Raw genomic sequence first — 15,382 nt, forward strand, 5'->3', positions numbered from 1 at the left:
GCGTTTAGCGTGTCGACCTCACAGTGCAGAGGTGCAGCGTTCGATTTTGACTCCTGCTTTCCTGTGTGGAGCTTGCATGTTCTCCCCATGCTTGTGTGGTTTTTCTCCGGGTACTCTGGTTTCCTCCCACATTCCAAAAACATCCATGGCAGGTCAATGGAACATTCAAAATAGTCCCAAGGTGTGAGTGTGAGCACGGATGGTTGTCGATCAGAATGCTCTGCGACTGGCTGGGAACAAGTTCAGGGCATACCGCGTCGACTGCTCTTGAAGACAGCTGGGAGAGGCTCCAGCACGCCGGCGACCCTCATGAGGATAAGCGGATCTGATATTGGATGGATGGACCGTGGATCTGTAAGAAAGCCCATACTCTGACATACAGTGTCATAAACTATTGGAAGATATCCTGAAGATATCCTACTATATTGGAAGATAAGTTGGTATACAACGGCATTGCAAGTTTCAACTGTCCAACCAACGTACAATACTGTATATGCACATAAAATGTATTTTAACCACTCTGCGGTATTAATTGTATTTGATGTTGAATGTAATGTGTGCAGTCGCACCAGGAATGAGCACGAGATAATCACAGAACTAAGCACACTGAGAAACATTACGTTTTAATAAAAGAAGGTCCACAAATCAGATCGACTTTACATAATTATATTAACACGCAAAAAATAAAATACTGCCGAATTATGAAACTGCAGCAACCCACACCAACTCGAGCATCTCAGTCTTCCTCCCGCGTGAAAACATTGCGTATTATAATAATAATAATAATACATTTTATTTATAAGCGCCTTTCAAGACACCCAAGGACACTTTACAATAACAAAAAACACAAAACAATACGGGGGTATTACTAATCTTTTGGTGTGCCCTTAAGACTGGACTTTTGTTTCTTTTGGTCCTTCTGGCCCATGATGCTGTAAAGTTTTTTACGGGCTTCCTTCTGCCTCTTCAGTTTGGCCTCCTCGTCCTTCTCTTTCTGCAGCAGGAACTCTTTATGTTTGGCGTGCTGCACTGCGTGCGCTTTCTTTGTGTTGTAGTTGTGGACTGTGCTCAGAGCCCGCAGAAGAGCCGCCACCTATCAAAAGAAAACGTTAGAAATCCGTTGTGTGATGAATTACTTGTCTTTCAAGTACCAGTGGTACCTCAACTTACAAAATTAATTGGTTCTGGAAGCAATTTCTTAACTAGAAAATTTTGTAAATCGAGGCGTGTTTTCCATTAAAATGTCCTAATCCGTTCCAAGGCCCCCAAAACTCAGACATAAATGTTTTCTAAAGCATAAAAATATGGAACAAATGCATGTTACAATTAGATTATTGCATAATAAATGAGAGTTGTGAATAAAGTAAAAAACAAAGAAGAGAGTAAAGAATAAAAATGAATGAATTGAACCTCATCATTTTTTGCCCTCTTTAGTCCATGTTCTCTCTCAGAAGTGGCTTTTGCCTGGCGTTTTGTAAAGAACTGATCCAAGGACATTTGTTTGCGAGTATGCCCTTGCGTATGTGCTGAGGCATCTGTCTGAAGTCAGTAACTTTCGTATCTTGAAATGTCTTTCGTGATAGGGCAATATTTGCCTGTTGAGGCGTTTGGTAACTTGAAAATTTCAAGTGTGGAGACGTTCGTAAGTCGAGGTACCACAGCAATCTCAATTGAGTGTCCGTTTCCACGTCGGTTGACACAAAACCATGTTTTCTTGATTGCGATATTCTGAGACTAAAATATTCAAATATATCTCAGAATTAATGACGCAAGGTTGTAGAGAGTGAGCACGAATCCCATCAACTTCCAATAATACCACAATTGGAATTACTTGTCCGGTTTTACTCACCTTCCTTTCGTGAGGCTCCCTGATCACGCTGGGCCTCTGCATGTCTCTAGGTCGCTTTCCTTTGCGTTGCTGCTGCTTTGGTTTGCTCTTGTAGGGAAGTGACCTCTGCAGCTCTTTGGAGATGTAGATGGGATTGAAATGCGCTTCTCTCCGCACCACAGGCTGATATTAAGAAGATTCACATTCACAGAATTAGGGTGACTCAAAGCCGTCAACTCTATGAAAGGATTCCATTTCCAAAACAAAATCTCGCGCTCCTGCCTCGCCTCAGATTCTGAACATGCGTCATAGACGAACATATTCATTTGATTGTTACACCGGAGTGATTTAAGCCACAAAATAAAAACTGCTGTTTGATGTCAACAAGACTATCATTTCGCAGGTTGAGCCGACCTTGTACAGAGAGTCAGGATTGGGTTTGTTGCGGATTCCCAGGTCATGTTTGAGCTGCCCGAGGGTCCTCATGCCTGACCAGCTGTCCTTCTGACCCACAGGCAGCAGCAGAGAAGTGACCGGATTGTAGAGCTGCGGAACAGACACTGTGCACCAGGAGCGCAGGAACACGATATCTGCAAGACAGACAGAGGACCACAGCCTTTAAAAACTCTGTCAAGTGATTTCAGTGTTTAATAAACACTCACGGCGAAATGCTGTTGTTACTCTGGAAAACAATCAACATTTGGACATATCTTCTGACATGTTACGAGCCGAAACATAATTTGGTGTTTGCTGCATTGTCAATTTGAAATACCCTTTTCCATACTAAAAGGCGCACTGGATTATGAGGCGCACCTTCAATAAATGGCCTATTTTGTAATTTTTTTCCATATATTGGACGCACCGCATTTTAAGACGCAATCTACAATGCATCCACTAGATGGAGCTACGCTCAAGGAAATGCCAACAGAACAATCAGATGTCAGTAAAACGTATTTAATAAAGCAGCGACACAGTTCACTTAACCAACAGCAAGTTAGAACATTGACTCGTTAACGTTGAACTCTCTTGCCGCTGCGCTATTTCCATGTTCAATTGCGTAACCCGATCGCCTTACGTTTGAACTCTGCGTTGTAAGCATGTCTCTAGCAAGGAGCCATTTTGGGGTCGACATATTACCGTAATAACCATACATAAGGCGCATCAGATTTTAAGGCGTGCTGTGAGCTTTTAAAAATCATTCACTCCCAAAGATGTTTTTAAACGTCCTTTCAGACTTGGTCTAGAATTGGGTGGTACTGAATGAGTTAAGAAAATGAAAGGCTTTTAGGTGCGCCTTTTAGTGCGGAAAATACGGTATGTCCTTATGCTTGAAATTTATTTCAAAAACAAGTGTACCAAATGGTATTACAGAAGAAACAGTTCTATATATCAGCCGAATGCTTCATAGATGAGTCGAAAGGGGGTTGGGGGGGACTCACCACTCATCAACAGCTTGTCCTCAAATGTGGCTCTGTAGGATCCCGGTGGCGTCGATAGTGCTTTCTTGATTTGACCCCTGAGGCCAGAAACCGTTCTTACAGCGGCCCCTTCAAATTTCGCTACTTCCAGCACTGTGTTGAACATGCCCTACAGCCAAAGAAGGAGAAAGCGATAAGGCACCGCCACTCAGAAGAAGAAACGCAGCTAAACTGACACCTGTCCATTATTCTGTGCTTTATACTTTGGAGCGACAGGGCGTTGTATTTGACAATACAGCTCGACAAGTGAGAGTCAAAACCTCCTACCTTAATGAAACACGTGTTCTTAAAGATCTTGTATGGGTAACCGATGAGTTTGAGCTTCTTGACGACAGTCACCGATTTATCCAGGTCGAGGACAACTCCGGTTGCCGCAATGCGGAAATTGGCCTGTGCGGAGGATAGACAAAAACGTCAAAGTGCAAACTAGAATACCAACAAAAAGTTAGTGACACACAAAGGTGAATTTTTCAGGTTGAGCCTCGGGGTGGCACAAGTTAAGGGCGAGAAAGCAACACAGATGTTTTTCTGAATTAAATAGCCTGCAAATGTGCTGTAGGAAATTGAAATTCAATTTTTTTCTCTTTTTTTTACTCCTTTCTTTTATCAGCCCGGTACTTAATGAAGTTTGGAGTTACATGACCAATGCGAGCTTCGCACAACCTGAAGACACATTCCACACAAAAAGCTTGCAAAGTTCAGCAATAAATTTACTTACGTTAATTCCTGCTACCGTTTGTAGAGCCAGGAATCCTGTTCCCTGTGGTGTAATTGGACCTTCGGAGAGATAGAAGTGAGGGAATTATTGTGCAATAGGTTGGATACAGCACTTCTTTAATTATGCTTGGGATGTAAACGATATCCAAATACAGTCAAACCTCGGTTTTCGAACATCTCTGTTCTCGACCAAATCGTTTTTGTTTTTTAAGAGCGTGGTTTCGGTTTTCGACCAAATCTGTTTTCTAACAGCCTCCTGTAACTGATTATGGTTGAAAACCGAGGTATGACTGTATCACGATATGAACTTCACGAGCCTACGCTAGATGCTATGCTAACAGATGACGTCGGATCGCCACAACCTCGAACTGCCGTTTATAATACGCTGCCCAGCTCAACGTTATAACACTAGAGAAAAGCCAGTTTGAGCCGGAGCGTTTTGCGCAGAGAGTGAAAATTACAAAGTGAAAGAAATCATTTTTTGCTCATATCTCAACCGATTTTGTCTTCGCCTATTTATCCTCAACAAAACGCGTACGCTTGCCTGCCAGTATTTCTGAGTTCACAAACCCCCGAGAATCCATCTTGTACATGTCCTGAGATTGGCTGGTGACAAGTCCAGGCTGGACTCTGTCAAAATTTTTATTGACCCCCCCCTCCACCCCCTGAGCTGCATTTTCTTGTTTCGACTTACCCCAGATGGAGGCGCCACAGTGCATGTGCTGTGGCGTGTACTTAAGAAGGCGGTGTCGCCCGTTGTGATCCTCAATATAGTAAAGGGGCATGGTCTGGAACCGGCGCCAGCCTAGCGATAGTATGAGTGGGTCCCGGGTCTTCAGGATGCGGTTATACCAGCGATGTTTCTTCAGTCTCATCTAAGAGGCACACACGCGTTTGGTCACACGCAGACACATGCACAATCACAAATAAAATCAATAAAAAGTGAATTATCAGCGTCAACCAACGGGACATACCTGGAGATATCCGGCACTCCCCTCATTGGAACCCAAGCCACCGATGATGATGGGATAGTGCGGATCGAAGTTTGTGACGAATTCACAGGGTAGCGAGGGGATCTCCAACCTGACGTACATTCCTGGCCGGAAACCTTCGTACTGCACTCTTGTCTCGTCATCCAAATCCTCAAACTCGGCCCTGTTCAGCTGTGGAAAAATACAAATCATAATAAGGCTCAGAGATGAGGATGACATAAGTACGCTATTATCATCAAATTCCGACTTTCATGGAAAAAGAAATTGATACTTCAGTCATCGGGAACTGCATTAGAATGTTTTCGGGTTTTATTTCCATGCATTTACACATCGGCATTGCATAGACAGCTTGGAAAACTTTTCTTGTCAGAGATGGTGGTCCTGCGTTTTTGGTCACCCCCCTATGGCAAGCAACGCCTAGAACCCCAAATATGTTGTCCAATCAAAACGGAGGATGAGTGGAAACAGGATGCGCCTGCACATGTGTGAAAATACCTCCGCCTGCTTCTGCATCTCCTCCTTGAGATCGTCAAAGTAAGTGGCGTCGCCGTCATCGTACTCGGCGTCAAACCGCTCTTTCAGCCGCCGCTTTTTATCCAGGCGCTTGTTTTTCTGCACGTCGTCATCGTCCGCAGTCATCGGCGCCTCTTCGGCATCGCCGTCTTCATCGCTCTCGTTATTCTGTCGGTTAGAATTAACAAATACCATTTGAGCATTTAAAAAAAAAACATTGGAAAAAGAGTTCGTTTCTATATTTATGATTTCTAAATATTTATAATGTAGACAAAAAAAAGACATACACTTGATGTGGAGAGGTGGCTCAGCCAAAACAAAACTGTTAACTTGAATAATAACTCCACTTGTTTGATGGTCGTAGAACTGTTTATTTCGCGACCTTGACCAACACAACGACAACTGAACTCATTCCCCAAAACCCGTGCTCTCATTCCCTCTTTGAGGCAACACTGCCCCCTAGCGGTGTGGTATTGTAATGGTTATTACTAAAAAAATAAAACACCAAAAACTGCTCAATTCAGATGAACACTTCCACGTTCGTCCGTCTGTCTGTCGTGAATTTCACAAGCCCACCTGAGATTGATCCTGTGCCTCAATTGTGCCTTTGTGGACTTCGCCCGTTTCCAGATCTTCAAAATCTCCGTACATCTCGTCTACACGAAAGAAGTCCTTCGTTAATCATCAGATGTAATGACAAGACACATACACCCAAACTAAAGAAAGAAAAACAGTTGAAACTATTTTGTAAAAATGCCTTAGAGCAAAATTTTGCCTCCATCCAGTTTGCAGCATACACATGAACATTCTATGCATTTATTTCCCATATATATTTATCCATTTTGTATTTATATTGCACTTAATTAAATGGCGTTTGTTTGTTTTTTCTTCTTTCTACCCACATTCTTGCTCCTGGAGGCTGTAAATTTCCCCAGTGTGGAACAAATAAAGGATATCTTGTATCAGATTTTTCGGGCTGAAAATGAAGTGCTACAGTTCATCGAGAAAACTCCCCAAGTAGGCTGTTTCTATTTACCGTGCTCCTTCAAGAGTGTGGCCGCATCTTGGTCCTCCTCCCACTTCCCCGTGACAAAGCAATCCTTAATGGAGTCCAGCATCTGGACGGGGATAAATTCAAACCCCACTGTGATATTTTCACCGAAATGAGATACGCACCAGTTTATGTGCGATCAAATCTTACCTCCTCCAGATCCCAGTTGTGGGAGGAATCAGGGTTGAAATGGGAACAATCGAGAGCATTTGCTTGAAACCTTCGACTCTTCTGAGGGCGGTTGACCCGAAAGAGCCCTCCCAACTCCTCGTCAACATCATCACCGTCCTCTTCCTCTTTGGAGTCGGCTACCATAAGGAATATAAACAGCAGAAATAACTCCATTTACATTATGTAACATCCGAGCACGACCATCTTTGGATATCATATAATGTGGGTGATTGGTTGATACCTGAACCATAAACTAGTTTTCGAAGGTTGGGCATAGCCTCTTGTTGGCGTAAAAATGCTTCAGAGGCCTTCTGCTGTAGACGGTCTTTCCACCGCAGAGCCCCTGTTGACCCAAACAAACACAACATTCACTTTACTTCACAATGTCAATGTTGAAGAATACATTTCGTATTGGAATATTTGCATATTCATGAGCAGCATTTTTTTTTTAATCAGGTGCTCTGAAAGGCACTTTGATCATGTAGCCAACGCGTGTCTTTTTTTTTTAAAGTACGTTTTCTAAATTGGTCTTCACGTCGATTAAAGCGCTCTGCAATTTCCTGTCGCTACAACGCGGTTCCTTGTGACAGCAGGTGGAAAGCAATGGCGCAGAGTTGACCATGACTTGTGATTATGTTTACCAGCTAAAGTGAATCATTTTTGAAACTATGAAGAATAGTCCCTCTCACTTTTATATAGTTTCCCTTGGAGGGCCGTTATGACTGAAAATGTGGGTTTTGGCAACAAGAAAATGCTTACAATAACTCTCTTATTTATTACGTATATGAATATGAATTTTCGTGCAGATTTTAGCATGCATCATGGAAGTTGACATGTTTGATTTGCTTTCGCGAGCCACATAAAATGATGTGGTGGGCCGGATCTGAGTTTGACACCTGTGATGTACAGTATATGTATTCTATCCATCCATTCATTTTCCGATCTGCTTATCCTCACAAGGGCCGCTGCGCGTACCGGAGCTTATCCCAGTTGTCTTCGGGCAGTAAGCGGGGGACACCCTGAACCGGTTGCCAGCCAATCGGAGGGCACACAGAGTAGAACAACCGTCCGTGCTCACACTCACACCTTGGGACAATTTAGACTGTTCAATCAGCCTGTCATGCATGTTTTTGGAATGTGGGAGGAAACCGGAGTACCCGGAGAAAACCCACGCTGGCCTGGGGAGAACATGCAAACTCTACACAAGAATGTCGGAGCCGGGATCGAACCTCAGCACTGTGAGGTCGACACGCTAACCACTGGATCACCAGACCGCCGCAGTAACTACAGTGGCCTTACCATTTTATCAGGCTACAGGTTCTCATTATTCGTGCACGAAAGGGTTAATCTATTTACAAGTTGAATTTTGCATCGAAAACGGTTTACATAATGCGTATTGAAAAGTAGCGTCATAAAAAGACCCGATGACATTCCGAAAACAAAAACGGGCATTCACCCAGCTCTTCTTCTGCTTCCTCTTCACTTTCACTCGCTGTCTTTTTCACCGCGGTTTGAGCCTTGCCCTCCTCTTCCTCTTTGGACAGCTCATCGTCATCATCATCATCATCATCATCATCATCATCCATCTCTTCATCTGCGCTCTCTTCCTCATCTTCATCTTCTTCAGAGCAATGTCCAGAGTCTGCCGCTCTGCCAGCCTCCCCTTCCTCCTCACTCATCTCGAGGTCGTCCTCGCTGTCCGCGAAAACAGGCAACTCGGCCACCGGTCCCGTCACCTCTTTTTTCTCCTCCAGCTTGCGTCTCTTCACCGTCGGCCCACCGTGATCGCTCGTCTCTCTCATACCACCAGTTACATTTTCATTTGTCTCCTCCTGCTCCTCTGTGTCACTTTCCTCAATGTCACTGTCTTCATTTTCACTGGAGTCACTGGCGTCCCCTTTGTCATCGTCTGCTTCTTCGGTGAAGATGACCTTTCTCCGCTCTCTGTGGCTAATAGGATCCCAAATACGCTCCTCCACGTGGCCCTCGTTTTCGCTGTCTCAAACACAGAGAATGTCAAACATATTACTAATTTCTCTCATTGATTTCTACTCTTCTGGCCCGGGGGTGCAATTTATACTCTGGAACGATTTACATGCGAAATTATAAACACATTATTACACAATTTCACAGGTTATTTTCACATTAAACCACAAGAGGGCGCTCTAGGCCTATGTTGGTAAGTCAAAGATGACTGAGTAAGCGATGAGGAGGCATCTTTTTTTTTAAAGTGACACAGAGGATGAAGATGTCATTGAAATTAGTGATTTGGAGTAACGCTGATGATTTTGGTCAACTTGTTGGCATACTCTTTATGCTATAGTTATTTGACTAAAGCTTAATATGTTACGGGAACATAACAAGCACATTCTCAGTTCGTTGTTGACGCGCCACGTCCCGTTAGCATATCTTACATTAATATTCAGCATGTTTTTTTTTTGTTTTTTTTTTTGAAATTGTCTTTCAAGATGACATGTCTGTTCTTGGTGTTGGATTTTAGCAAATACATTTCCCCCCCAAAATGAGACTAATACTCCAGTGCGTATTATATACAGTATGTATTTTTCTTCTTTGTTGTGCATTTTATGGCTGGTGCGATTGATACTCCGGAGTGATTTATAATCCAGAAAATACGGTATTTATTTATTTTTTTTAAAAACACTAAAATGCAAGCTAGGCCTTTAGTTGTCTTTGGTTCAATCAAAACAAAAAAATCAAAACACTACGTGCACGCATGCCAATTTCTTTCCCTCGCCCGATCCAAAACCATACTTTGAACACTCTCCGTTTCACCTGCTTTGTACGTTGACATCTGCAGAGTCCAGCGTGGCAGAGCCGCTGAAAAGGGTCACCTTGCTGGCAGCCATCTTGGCGTCCAAAGTGGCATGAGTGTCAATAAGAGATTGGACAAGCTCCGTGCTGGGTCTAATCTCCTCCTGTATAAGAAGTCACACATTTTAGTGACCATTAAATACCTTCAGATGAGATTAAAATATATATATATATATACTGTATATATTTACACAATAATTGTGATGATCTCATACCTGCTGTTGTTGAACATGGCATGCAGGAAGGTCGATGTATACAGCATCTTTGTCATACACCACTCCACCAACGCCAGCCATGGGTGCATAAAGCAGACGCTCTTTCTCATTCAGTGCCCTTTTTTTCTGAGCACCAGGAAGTGGACAAGGATCGGGCAGAAAATTCACTTCGGCGACCTGGAAGTCTCCAACGCCTTGAGAAGAGGAGAGAAGAGGCCTTTTTTTCCCTTCTTTTTATCATGCTGGACTGATTCGAAACATTGTTAAATTGGCCAGTGAAAAGCTAAACGTTTCAAAACTACGACGGACATACCTGGAATATGGATTTGGCTTTTGTTTTTCAAATATGTGCCTCGCAAGTAGCCATACAGCGACACTCTTCGATCACATTTCAGGTCGGTCCGGATCTTTTCCGGGTCAGTCAAATCCTCCATTCTGTGAGGAGATTAAGACAAGGTCACGTCTGTGTTTATTTCAGGGCAATTATTATTTTTTTGAATATGTTTACACATTGTTTCTAAACTTGTGTGTGATTTTTTTCGGGGTGAATCCTGTTTTAGTAACCGCTAGCTGCATAGTCAGCCACTGACATGCGTGCCCGTGTAATCGACGTACCAGGAACTCACGCATTGACAGAGGTTCCGAGTTGATCAATATCCGTTATTTCTTTAATGGTCTATTTTTTGGTGATTTAATTAGACAGAATTAGCCCATGAAAGTCCCAGCCCTAGTATTTTTTTCTTTCACACAGACAGTTGTTGATTAACCACAACCCCAGATTTCATTGAGGAAAAACGAAACAAAAACAAAAAAACAGAGTACGATGTCTTCCCGAGGATGCGGACTCACCGGTCCACAAGCAAATAAGGATGGGATGTCTGCCAAACCAAGGGACGAAACTTCATGACTGAGATGAAGCGGCCAAGGTTCTTCACTTCTTGCGTTTGGTACTCCCCGTACACCATTCCAGACAGATAAAAAAGCTTGGCGCCCTGCAGTTTTCAAACAATTACCATGTTAGCACCGGAGCGACATTTTGACACGCTCACAAGGCTCAGGATTGATCTGGCGGCTTTCGGGGAAGGGGCTGCGAATGTGGGTAGGACTGAAAGTAAGGAAAATGTTATTTACCTGGTAGACCTCGGTCCAGAAGCGATGTTTCAGGTTTTTCTTGGTCTTTCTTAGTGTCTTGTTGTTCTTAAAAGAATCGAGGTGAGTGAGCACACCCATGATACGAGGGAAACCGTGCACTTGGCATATGTTGAGAAATTCAAATGTTTCCATTTCAAAGCCAAAGCTGGCATCGATCAACATCAGAACCTAAAAAGCAAGAGACACTTTATTCCTTCGATCGTGGAGAAAATTCTGTATCACCTATATTGACTCTAGAATTGACTATTTTAATCACTGATCAATGCAGATAATTCTGTTTTGAAATTGCCACGAATAGGCATCTTCCAAAGTCCATTTTGGAGGTTCTACTGTCACTGCTCAGTAATTCCTGATTAAAATATTGGTGTTTAGAGTCAACACTTACCAGGTCGGCCACTTTTGCAAGGTCAATCATTGTATTGATATCATTGTTACACTCCATGAAAGTGAGACGACGCTTCTTGCCTAAGGGGAACAAGAAATATAAGGCTTCATTCAACTAACGGGTAGTTGCAGCAACATTTGACTCATCTCATCAGCGTTGGCAACATTCTGCGGGCCCGTTCTTAAAATAGCTCATCAGTGATGGGATATTGTGATTTCCTCGATATGTTGTACAGGTGATCATTTGAAAATGTGAACACTGAGAAAGATTAATGGAAATATTATTGCGCAATGATATTAACCGATTCATACCTCGTGAAATCATTGTTTTATTGTAATCATTTTTTTTTGTTATTTCAGAAGTGTGTATCAAACAGCTCGCATTAATGACAAGCCAAAACATAGCTCTCCATTTCAAAAAGGCCGCTGACACCTGATAAATTGTGAATGATTTCACAGACACAAGGCATAATGGAGACAGGTACTAAAATAACTGTGACGTTATTGCGAAGATGCATGCAAGCAGCCTGCTTAATTGGACAATTGGATCATCCCTAATTGACTCGCAACACAGTGCACAGTACTGCGGTTCATTCCATCCACAATGACTGCTGATGCACTTTTTAATTCTGTCATTATTTATTGACAAGTGATTCTGAATCCTTTAAATCTGCGCATGCGATATATCTAATAATTTCTCTGACTTCTACAAATAATAAGTGTCATTAACCCCCCCCCCCAATATAATATCCTATTCATACATAAGCTAAGCGCACCTGAGACAATGGTGACAGGGCCGCATATATCTCCAAGCTTCTGCCGCGTGAAGTTTTTGATCAGGCAACGGATTAGGGTACTTTTCCCCACCTTGGGGGGTCCGACTACGACAATCACGACCGGAGGAGGCTCCAGGGGTGTTCGATCCACAAGGGGTATGTGGTGTTTTTTGGTCTTTATGTCCTGTGCCCTGTAAACAGACACATAAAAACATATGTTACTTTGATTTCATACACTCAATACAAATCAATTTCCAATGACATTGGTACGATGCTGAAAGGTGCATACAGGTTTTGGAGGAAAACATATGCCGCCATCCAAGCAACGTCTTTTTCAGTGACGCCCCTGATTATTTCAGCAAGACAATGCCAAAAAAGATTTGGCACAAGTTACAACAGTGTGGCTTCATAGTATAAGAGTGTGGGTACTAAACTGGCCTGCCGGCCTGCCTGCCTGCCTGCAGTCCAGACCTGTCCCCCAATGAAAATGTGTGCCACATTATGAAGTGGACACTATATAAAATATGTGTGTGTGTATGTTTAACACAACATCCTAGATCAATACAGAGAGAATAGAATTTAGATAACACAGAAACCCGTTTAATCTCTACTTACCTGTGGAAGGTTTTGGCCATGCGTACAGCCGACTGTACTCCAAAGGCTTTGGGGTTACGTTTGCGTTCATCCTTCTCTGTTGAGTTCCCCTGCTTCTTCAATTTCTTTCTCTCTGCCTTTGGTCCACTGTGTTTCTGCTGATGTTTCCTCTGTTCCTTAACACTGCCGTCCATTCTGTCTGCAATGACAAATATACATTTTGCAAATACGCATTGGTTTTCCAAGTCTTTCTGGCAGTCACTTTTTCAGCCTGCGTCAAACCAAACCTAGTGGCAAATTTTGTAATAGTGTTGTTATGAAGCTACACTACCCCATGGGTTAGAATGATAAAATTTGGCAGTGCATCACAGACCTGAAATCCCAGTAAAAAATGTCCAACCATCATCACCACCCCCCCCCCCCCCGCTCCCAAACAAACATACAAAAAAAATCCACGCGGATAACTTCATCATTTCTTCACTAGAAAGCGTTACAATGTACAATCTAGTTAACGTTATTGTTGTTATATACTCACCCGGGAATGTGGGGACTGAAAAGGAGTCAATTTCTTATTTTGAGATGTTGACAGAGGCTTGGGTGAGCATTAGGAGATCCGTTTTTGCAGGCAAAATCCTTTTTGTCTCCCCGTAGGCAAATAATTTATCAAAATAGAGTCTATGTGTAAAAACCGAAATGAAAGCTTTTGAAACAAAGGTGAAAAGAAAAACACCAAAGTAAACGTGAATTCTCTTCCCACATGTATTCGGTCACTTTCGACCCGGAAATGAACTTTCCCTTTTTTTTCTTCTTCCTCTTCTTCTTCTTCTTCTTCTTCTACTTCTTCTTCCTTTTTTTTAAATGAGCAAGCAGCAAACCAGCGATCATGCATCGCCACTTATTGGACTGGAATGCGAAAGGGTTGAAAAGCAGGAACTAACATTTAACAAAAAAACAATCAATTTATACACTCTCAGATATATTTAAGTAACTGGATTGGATTTTGGGCCTTTACTGCAGCCCCAAGAAAATTTTCAATGTTGAAAAAAAAGTTAATTTGTTTTTATCCTGTTGTCAATTGTCTTTCCTTTTGAGCCCTGCATACTGGCTCCACGTCATATCTACCAGTTAGTTAGATGCCTACTTTATTTAAAAAAAAGTGGAATTCATTGCATGCTGAACACGGGTTAGTGATGGATAAGGTAATAAAATATTGACTAAAAATGCATACCTAATGCAATTGTTGCAAAACACTATAATTTTTTTACGCAGAAGTTTATGTGAGCACCTAGTGTGTGTGATTTTAGCAGCTGCCTGGCTTACACTGTGACAAGAATCACCTCTGCTTGTCACTACAGGTCGCTGGCGTACATAGATGAAGAAAGATATACAGTGCAATTCTCCCTTGAAAGACAAATAATCAAAATTTTCCAAGTTTTTTTCAAGATACATACTGTTGCATGATGCAAAAAAATGGTCTTGAGGAGTGAGCAAAGATTTAGGTCACGGCTGGGAGACCGTGCTTGCAAACAACACAAACAGCAGTTTGGCAGGGATTGGCAATTTAAAAAAAATGCCAACTGTTTAGGCGTAAAATTAAATGTAACTAAGAGATTTATTTGTTGTGTATTTAACCACACAGCCAAATTGTATTCCAAAATTTCGCTAGCTTAATGCTAACACAAAGCAAAACGGCATAGACGTGCCAACCAAACAAGCATCGATTTTGTAGTGTTTAACTCTTCAAGAAATGGGATACTGGTACACAAATGGTACAGCAACACATGGAGACAGACAATGTGAACTCACAGGGATATATTCTTTATTCTCTGCAAAGACTGCTATTATTACAGTTTCTTGAGCATTTGTGAGCTTTTTCATGTTTATATGCATGTACATATCATACTGTTCCCTGTTGGCCAAGGTGAACCTGCCAAATGGACGGACACAAGGTATTAAACATGAAATCATGACGGCTAAACTAATTCATTCTTCACATTCAATTGAATTATGAGATTACTGTCATGTATCTTTTTATAAAGTACAATACTGGTGACATTTATTTTTCAGGTCCGGCATTTGCATAGCGTTTTATTGGAGGCTAAAATCGATGAATGGCATTTCCACTCATTTCAACGGTGAATGATGATTTGAGATACAAGTGTTGTGTATAGAATGAAATAAACACAAAAGTCAAGACCTGTATTTGAAATGAAGAAATAATTTTGTGATAAAATAAGCAAAATTAAGTAATTACCTTTGGCACACCATTTGAGGAATCACTGGTGTACACCTTGTCCTAGATATCAGATTGGATAGAAACAGGCTATAGAGAGAGGCACACAGCACACACAAGTATAGTTAGTTGATGAATTGGTCCACTTATATTGGTGTAGTGTTTTTTGGAGGAATGATCCGTCATTTAGTAGAGATGTCTTGATGTTATGAGTGTGAGGTAAGCGAGAAGCAATGAGGAGATGAATGACACAATAGCCCATATTTTTACCTCACTGAGCCTGGCTGTTGCCACTTTGTACAATGAATACAAGGATTGCCAATTAATTATTAATTCATTCATCTCCCGAACCGCTTGATCCCCACTAGGGTCACGGAGGGTGCTGGAGCCTATCCCAGTTGTCTCCGGGCAGTAAGCGGGGGGCACCCTGAATCGGTTGCCAGCCA

The 15,382-nt window shown here is 42.2% G+C and overlaps 1 protein-coding gene across 2 annotated transcripts; it reads right to left on the reverse strand.

The window, feature by feature from the left end:
- Nucleotides 1–220: 220 nt before the first annotated feature.
- On the reverse strand, nt 221–13,500 carry bms1 (BMS1 ribosome biogenesis factor). 2 transcript variants are annotated; one of them, XM_052071034.1, is made up of 23 exons: nt 13,239–13,500; nt 12,725–12,902; nt 12,110–12,300; nt 11,335–11,414; nt 10,929–11,117; nt 10,647–10,789; nt 10,111–10,232; nt 9,798–9,991; nt 9,544–9,686; nt 8,207–8,745; nt 6,992–7,093; nt 6,730–6,887; nt 6,565–6,646; nt 6,105–6,184; nt 5,511–5,696; nt 4,998–5,186; nt 4,718–4,898; nt 4,025–4,083; nt 3,574–3,696; nt 3,268–3,415; nt 2,243–2,418; nt 1,850–2,011; nt 568–1,093 (listed from the first exon to the last, which is right to left on the reverse strand). In XM_052071034.1, the coding sequence occupies exons 2-23, from the start codon at nt 12,895–12,897 to the stop codon at nt 869–871; spliced, it is 3,645 nt and encodes a 1,214-aa protein (XP_051926994.1). In that variant the 5' UTR covers nt 12,898–12,902; nt 13,239–13,500; the 3' UTR covers nt 568–868. The 2 variants fall into 2 exon arrangements, with proteins under 2 accessions (XP_051926995.1, XP_051926994.1); XM_052071035.1 differs by lacking the exons at nt 568–1,093; nt 1,850–2,011 and adding an exon at nt 221–352 and having other exon boundaries at nt 2,342–2,418.
- Nucleotides 13,501–15,382: the final 1,882 nt, after the last annotated feature.

The sequence above is a fragment of the Hippocampus zosterae genome, chromosome 7 (assembly GCF_025434085.1).
Source record: "Hippocampus zosterae strain Florida chromosome 7, ASM2543408v3, whole genome shotgun sequence".
Taxonomy (NCBI): Eukaryota; Metazoa; Chordata; class Actinopteri; order Syngnathiformes; family Syngnathidae; genus Hippocampus; species Hippocampus zosterae.

Bases quoted from the DNA above. Each gene is read 5' to 3' on its own strand.
- bms1 (XM_052071034.1), bottom strand. From the start codon at position 12,897: ATGGACGGCAGTGTTAAGGAACAGAGGAAACATCAGCAGAAACACAGT. The intron at 11,415-12,109 runs GTGCGCTTAGCT...TGTTCCCCTTAG, and splicing joins CCCTGTCACCATTGTCTCAG to GCAAGAAGCGTCGTCTCACT. The intron at 4,084-4,717 runs GTAAGTCGAAAC...ATCTCTCCGAAG, and splicing joins CTGTGGCGCCTCCATCTGGG to GTCCAATTACACCACAGGGA.